The 7,591-nt window shown below is 41.3% G+C and overlaps 1 protein-coding gene and 1 non-coding gene across 5 annotated transcripts in view; both read right to left on the bottom strand.

The window, feature by feature from the left end:
• Window positions 1-2,712: 2,712 nt before the first annotated feature.
• The window catches only part of XPO1 (exportin 1), a 49,373-nt gene continuing 44,494 nt past the window's right edge, over window positions 2,713-7,591 (bottom strand). For all 4 annotated transcript variants that reach the window (XM_002709852.5, XM_051838278.2, XM_070069081.2 and 1 more), the window contains 4 exons: window positions 5,722-5,856; window positions 5,478-5,637; window positions 5,283-5,379; window positions 2,713-3,759 (listed from right to left, as the gene is read on the bottom strand). In XM_002709852.5, coding sequence (XP_002709898.1) covers window positions 3,613-3,759; window positions 5,283-5,379; window positions 5,478-5,637; window positions 5,722-5,856 — 539 coding nt within the window. In that variant the 3' untranslated portion in view covers window positions 2,713-3,612. The remainder of the gene's footprint in view (window positions 3,760-5,282; window positions 5,380-5,477; window positions 5,638-5,721; window positions 5,857-7,591) is intronic.
• Window positions 7,276-7,407, bottom strand: LOC127490463 (small nucleolar RNA SNORA40). The gene has a single exon (XR_007918412.1). It is a non-coding gene; the product is annotated as a small nucleolar RNA SNORA40 (small nucleolar RNA).

Genomic DNA, 7,591 nt, shown 5'->3' with positions numbered 1-7,591 from the left:
CTGGAACCCGGTATGCCGGCGCCACAAGGCGGAGGATTAGCCTAGTGAGCCGCAGCGCCGGCCAGGATGTTTATTTGACAACAGCAAGGCACCAGGCACTGCAGCTGCATCTCAGCTCATTTAGTACTATGAGGTGTTCCTTGGACTTTGCAGTCCTGAGTGGAAGCTTTCTTCCTCTTTGTCATCTAAGAGGTATTGCTGAAATTCCAGCAACTCCATTTGGTATTGGGGTATTATCCAGAAGGTGATAGGAAAAAAAAAATGCACATTTTTGGGGTCCCAGTTATGTAAATCTCCACTCCAAGTGTTAGACTGGTTAACTTGACTTCACTCACATGACAATGAAATGATAGTTCCTGTAATATATATCCTATTAAACATAAGCACTTTCCCGCCTGCAGCGCTGGTACCTCAGGTTCTAGTCCCGGTTGGGGTGCCAGATTTTGTCCTGGTTGCTCCTCTTCCAGTCCAGCTCTCTGCTGTTGCCCGGGAAGGCAGTGGAGGATGGCCCAAGTGCTTGGGCCTGCACCCACATGGAAGACCAGGAGGAAGCACCTGGCTCCTGATCGGCGCAGTGTGCCGGCCACTTGGGGGGTAAACCAACGGAATACCTTTCTCTCTAACTCTGCCTGTTAAAAAAACACGACAGCAGGGGCTGCCATCTTGCATAGCAGGTAGAGCCACTGCCTTTGACACTGGCATCCCATATGGCCAATGGTTTGTGTCCCAGCTGCCTTTTTTTTTCAGATCTTATTTATTTAAAACGCAGAGTTACAGAACTGGAAGCAGAGGCAAAGAAAGGTTTTCTATCCACTGGTTCACTCCCCAGATGCCTGCAACATCCGGACTAAAACTTGCACCCGTAAGAGATGCTGGCACTTCATGCAGTGGTTTTACCCACTATACCACAGCGCCAGCTCCAACTGTTGTTTTGATCTAGCTCCCTGCTAATGACATAGGGAAAGCAGAGGAAATTATTCGGCGTCCTGGGAAATCCTGCACCCATAAGGGAGAGTAGTATGGAGTTTTGTGCTCCTGGCTTTGGCCTGGCCCAGCCCTGGCCATTGCCGTCATTTGGAAAGTGAACCAGTGGATGGAAGACCAGTCTCTGCTTTTCAAATAAACCAACCTTAACAGAAAATGAAATAAATATGAGTGAAATTTCTAGGCCTCCAGAATACTGGCAGGGGCCTGGGTAGTTGGGCCATCATCTGCAACTTTCTCAGGTGTACTAGCACAGAGCTGATTCAGAAGCAGAGCAGCCGGGATTCTAACCAGCATTCACATGCGATGCCAGCAATACACACACCAGGCTAACCCACTATGCCACAATATCAGCCCCTTGCTAATCTCAATAACCTAAGAAAATATCAAATATAAATACTTAAATATATGTAAAAAATTTATCTAGAAAGTAACCAAATTTAAAGAAAACAAAAAAAGAAAAAATAAAAGAGCCACAAAACTAAAAAATTCTGACTACCAACCAATGCAAACCATGAACCTAAACTTGAATACCTTGGAAAAATATTAAGCCACATTTACATGAGTTGGGGAAATCTGAGTTAGAACCTGATACAATACGGCATTACTCTTGCATTGTTCTTATAAGAGTGTATACCAGGGGCTGGTGCCGTGGCTCACTTGGTTAATCCTCCACCTGTGGCGCCGACATCCCATATGGTCGCCAGTTCTAGTCCAGGCTGCTCCCCTTCCAATACAGCTCTCTGCTGTGACCTGGGAAAGCAGTAGAAGGTGGCTCAAATGCTTGGGCCTCTGCAGCTGTATGGGAAACCAGGAAGAAGCCCCGGCTCCTGGCTTCAAATTAGCACAGCTCCGGCCACGGCAGCCATTTGGGGAGTGAACCAATGGAAGGAAGAGCTTTCTCTCTATCTCCCTGTCTATAACTCTATCTCTCAAATAAATAAATAAATAAATAAATAAAATATTTAAAAAAACATATGCCAAAGACAAAGTACATATGGTAGAAAAAGTACAAGACATCATTTCATTCTTGCTTGCCTCAAATCAAATGTCTGCACCATATGCATAAGCCCACCAAAGTAGATTAAGTAGAGCCAGTGTATGACACAGTGTGTTAAGCCACCACTTGTGATGCTTGCATCCTGCGTGGGTGACAGTTCATCCTGGCTACTCCACTTTTGACCCAGCTCTGTGCAAATGAGCCTGGGAAAGCAAAAGAGGAGGACCCAAATGCTTAGGCCCCTATACCCACATGAAGGAACCAGATGACAGATCTCTAACTTTCAAACAAATGAAAAATTTGAAAAAATTAAGTGAAAATGAAGGGCAGCCTGAATATGAACTCAGCCTTGGTCTCTGTACTGCTTTAATTCACATCTAAGACAGCCCTAAATGCTGTAACATTATTTAACATACCATGCAGAATGAGACACACTACCAGCTAACAGTATCTTTGGTGAGTCTTACAACCCATGACATGGTTAGAGCAACCTCTTCTTTTTATGTATTTTCGTTTACTTGTTCACACTTTAAGATGACCTATGATCTGGTTTCTACAGAACAGAAGCTATCAGGAGCACTTCATTTTAAGCACCTGCCTGCAGGCTCTTACCTGAGAAATCACACTGTATGTCATCTGACAAGCTTCATTTTAAAATGTTACTTGAATGCTTATACACAACCATCCTCATTAGTACAGGAATAACTTTTGAGCCAATAAAGGGAAAATTAATGTAAACCAAGTTTATTTTGCTTTTAAGTAGTGTTCTTAAAGCACTACAGCCTGGTAAACAATGTAAATTAGTATAAGTCATCTCAAAAGCCAGAGTTTTGTTTTGTTTGTTTTTTAATGAGTTGTTAAAAAGATGCAGGCTATTCTAACAGGATAAATATTTTTAACCATTTCACTTCGAGTTAATGAAGGCTCACAAATGAGCAACACTCCTCATTGAGGAAAACAAAAAGCTGTTGTCGACAAGCGACAGCACACACACACAAAAACAAAAAGAACTGTGTAAAAATAACTAACTGTGTTCCCATATTTTTTGAAGTCGCTTTACAATGGGATGATATGCACATGATCTTGCTGCAAACTTGTCATACAGACTTGTAATACACATAGTCTAGAGAAACGATTCAGTCCAAGAGGTGCTAACTTTAGACAATGCAGCACTATAATCCTTTTAACAACGCAATTTGTTTTACTCACTTTTCTTCTAGGCTGAAATACAGGCTAGAAAGAAAATGCTCCCTAATTAAAAATCGGTATTGTTTACAGGAAAAATTGTATAATTTTTGCATCAGAATTTACAAGTATATGCTCAAACTGAATTTGCCTCCTCCCCCCAGACCAGCCACAAAATGGGCATGAAGTAAAATTTTAAAAATGCCTTAATTTTCAACTTCATGCAAACTAAATAAAGATGACCAAAACAAAAGCTTAAACAATGGAAGGATATTTCACAGAAAATTTCTTATACAAAAAACACATAAGAAAAAGGGCCACTAGGTGACATTTTAATTTACAAATTGGCATCATTTTGGTCGACAAATATCCAGATGCTGTTTTATACTGCCAACAAGAGTTGCAGAGAAAAAAAAAAAATAAACCCAGCATAATTTTGGATTTTAATCACACATTTCTTCCGGAATTTCATGTGGATTAAGGATGCCAGGGACAGACATTTGAAGTTTATGTTTCTCTTCCTGAGCCTGTCGAAGAGCTGTTTCTCTTTCTTCCAAAAACAGATCAGACGTGTCCTCACCTGCAAATTCCTGTGGAAACAGATAGTTGAAACATTAACAGAGTAAACTTCAACCTGCCTTTCGAAAAAGAAAACTGTGGGAGCCCACTATGAGGCATAGTGGGTTAAGCCTGGCTTTGCCTAATTCAACCCTATCTACTGTAGCCAGTAAGAGAGTGATAATGCACATTAAAACACATTAAAAAATGAAAAAAATCTTAAAAAAAAAAAAAAAGGACTATTTATGGGCACCAGTTCAAGTCCTTGGTGCTCCAAATCTGACCCAGCTCCATGCCTATGTGCCTGGGAAAGCAGAAGATGGACCAAGGACTCCTGTCGCCTGGATTCAGAAGCCTTGCCATTGAGGCCATGTAGAGTAGAAACCTCCGGAGGCAAGATCTCTCATTTCTTTGTGGTCCTCTCCCCACTCTCTCTAATTCTTTCAAATAAATACTTTAAAACCCACTATTATTTGCTAATATACATATATTTCTTCTTTAAAAGCCTGAGTGAGAGAAAAGAGCGAGAGAGACAAAAATTGACCAGTATCTTCCATCCTGATCACTCCCCAAATGGCTGCAATGGCCAGAACTGGGCCCATCTGAAGCCAGGATCTAGGAGTCTCTTCAGATCTCCCACATGGGTGCATGGGCACAAGTACTTGGACCTTCCTCGGTTGTCCTCCCAGGCAAATTAGCAGGGAGCTAGTTCGGAAGTCAAGCAGCCAGGACTAGAACTGGCATCCTTATGGAATGCTGGTGCTGCAGGTGGTGGCTTTACATGATATGCTACAGTGTCAGCCCCTATTAGCTAATATTATACATTTAAGCAAAATGAACTGTAGGGGTGGCTGGTGCTATGGGATAGTGGGTAAAGTTGCCACCTGCAGTGATGACATCCCATATAGGCACTGTCTGAAACCTGTCTGTTCCACTTCCGATCCAGACCCCACTACCATCATCTCCTTTTCTCTCTGTGTAACTCTGACTTTCAAATAAATAAATAAATCTTGTAAAAAAGGTAAAAGATTAAAGATTAAAAAAACTATTTTTTGGGGGGAAAAAATTGAAGATATTACAAAAACAATTCTTACTTCATAGTCATGCATAAATAAGCTCCCTTCAAACAACATTCTGATTGAGTCTCAGAGTCCTTGATCTCTAAGACCGTAGTTTTTTGGTTTTTATTTTTTTTTTTTGTTTGTTTGGTTTTTTTTAGGACAGGCAGAGTGCACAGTGAGAGAAAGGTCTTCCTTCCATTGTTCACCCCCCAAATGGCTGCTGCAGCTGGCGCGCTGCGCCGATCCAAATCCAGGAGCCAGGTGCTTCTTCCTGGTCTCCCATGTGGGTGTGGGTGCCCAAGCACTTGGGCCATCCTCCATTGCACTCTCTGGACATAGCAGAGAGCTGGCCTGGAAGGGGGGCAACCAGGAAGACCGTAGTATTTTAAATCTTTATTCATTTTATGTTATTAATGAAGTGATTCTTTTTCCAACGCAACAATTAATTAATCCTATTTAGCTTAACATTTCTGCAACAGCAAATAAATACATACCTTTATCTGTACTAAGAAATCCCTTAGATGTTCCTTGAAAGCAGGAATATCCTGATTTAAGCTGAAAAGTCCTGTCACAAAGAGCTTCACTTGAGCACTACAAATCAAAACACAATGTTTAAACAATCATTTTTAAACTAGAAACTTTGGAAGCAATAATTTTAAGAATTTAAGATTTCATAAAAAATTGTTTACTCTTGTAAATGAGGGAATGCAGATTTAAGGAGATTAGCCACATATTCCTGAATAAACATCTGGTTGTTCACTGGGTTCCCAGGATTTAATGGTGTACTTATTTTGCCTTCTTCAACCAAATTAAACATATATGCAAGTATTGATGCATGCATTGTTAAACCTGTGGATAAGAAAATTATTAGTAACTCTTAAGATATAATAGAGCAATGAAAGACTTAACATTTAAATGGCTTCAAATTCTTACCAGCAGTATGTGAGGTGTCTGTCACAACAGAAAAGATATGCTGAAGAATATCACAGAAATAAGTCTGATAGAAACTCTGGGCAGCAGCTTCTTCTTGTGCAACATTTTGTAAGAGTGTAAAAAGTATTTGTAAGCCTGAAAGATGTAGAGCACCAAAATGAAGTTATTATAGACTTTAATCATGCAAACAAAACCATGACAACAAAATTGAGACATCTTCAAGAAAGTTCAAAGGAAATGTGTTTTATGAAAAAACTACAAGTGATTCCAGAATTACATTACAGAAAAATAAACTCACAATGACTTGCTACAACATGTCAACAGGATCTAAGCACTAAAAAGGGTAAGACATTTGTTTGAAAAGAGATCTCATGAAAACAAGGTGAATTCTACCAAAATTGAATGAAAACCAAAATCAAATTTATGTTGAAGTCTCAGTGGAAGAACCATGAAATCACTGATTCTTAATGCAAAGTTTATTGTCACAAAGCAATCAGCAGCTTGCAAATAAGTAACTCATTTTCTGTGTGCATCTATGGGAGGCTATTTTTTATAGGGGAGAAGGCTATTAAAGCTTCAGTTCTAGGGGCAAGTATCATGGCACAATGAGTTAAGCCTGACTTGCAATGCTGGCATCCCAGAATCTCGGCTACTCCATTTCGGATGACCCAAGTTCTTGGGTCCTGGCCTCCCATGTGCAAGATGAGCATGGAGTCCCTGGCTCCTGACAGGTGGCTGCAGCCGTTTGGGTACTAAAACAGTAGACTCGTCCCTCCACCCTGATGGCAGGTGGTCTCCCTTTCAAATAAATACACCAGGGGAAAAAAATCTGAAATTTTTATTCCCTCCACAGAACACACATAACTAATTCTGAGCCAAAATAACATGTCTTCTACCAACATTGGTAAGAGCTTTTCAGGGCTGGCACCGTGGCCTAGCGGGAAAAGCTGCTGCCTGCAGTGCCGGCATCCCATATGGGCGCCGGTTCAAGTCCTGGCTGCTCCACTTCCAATCCAGCACTCAGCTATGGCCTGGGAAAGCAGTAGAAGATGGCCCAAATTCTTGGGCCCCTGATCTGTGTGGGAGACCTGAAGGAAGCTCCTGGCTTCGGATCGGCCCAGCTCCAGACATTGTGGCCAACTGGGGACTGAACCAGCAGATGGAAGACCTCTCTCTCTCTGCCTTTCAAATAAATAAGTAAATAAATCTTTAAAAAAAAAAAAGGAGCTTTTCAAAATTGCCTAATACTAGACAAACTTAAATTTATAAACTTGTTCTTTTTACAAAAAAAATCTATTTGTTTGAAAGAATTAGAGAATTAGAGAGAGGGAGGTCTTCCATCCACTGGTTCACACTGCAATGGCTAGGAGTCAGCCATGCCAAATTCAGAGCTTCATATTAGTTTTGCAGAAAAAGCTGGATAGGAAGTGTGGCAGCCGGGACCGAAGAGCTCTCATATGGGATGCCGGCACTGAGCCCTATCATATACTTTTTAATAATCAGCTATTCAGTCCTGAAACCACCTTTGTGGCTTTTAACAGTCCTAAGTATCATAGTATTTCTTCTTATATGTATCAAAACATACTGAACAACAAGTTCTGGGTTGCAAAAGAACATTTATTGTTTGCACTGTTTATAAAGTCTTTGTCCACAAGAATGCCACAAAAACTTCTTTTAAGAAGAGATGTGTCTGCAGCGAATTCACAACAGCTAAGATATGCAATTGGCCGGTGCTGTGGCTCACTAGGCTAATCCTCTGCCTTGCGGCGCCGGCACACCGGGTTCTAGTCCACTCAGGGTGCCGGATTCTGCCCCGGTTGCCCCTCTTCCAGGCCAGCTCTCTGCTGTGGCCAGGGAGTGCAGTGGAGGA

Source organism: Oryctolagus cuniculus, chromosome 2 (assembly GCF_051225735.1).
Source record: "Oryctolagus cuniculus isolate XC-2025 breed Fujian yellow rabbit chromosome 2, ASM5122573v1, whole genome shotgun sequence".
NCBI classification, from domain to species: domain Eukaryota; kingdom Metazoa; phylum Chordata; class Mammalia; order Lagomorpha; family Leporidae; genus Oryctolagus; species Oryctolagus cuniculus.
This window is presented reverse-complemented; position numbering and strand designations above follow the sequence as displayed.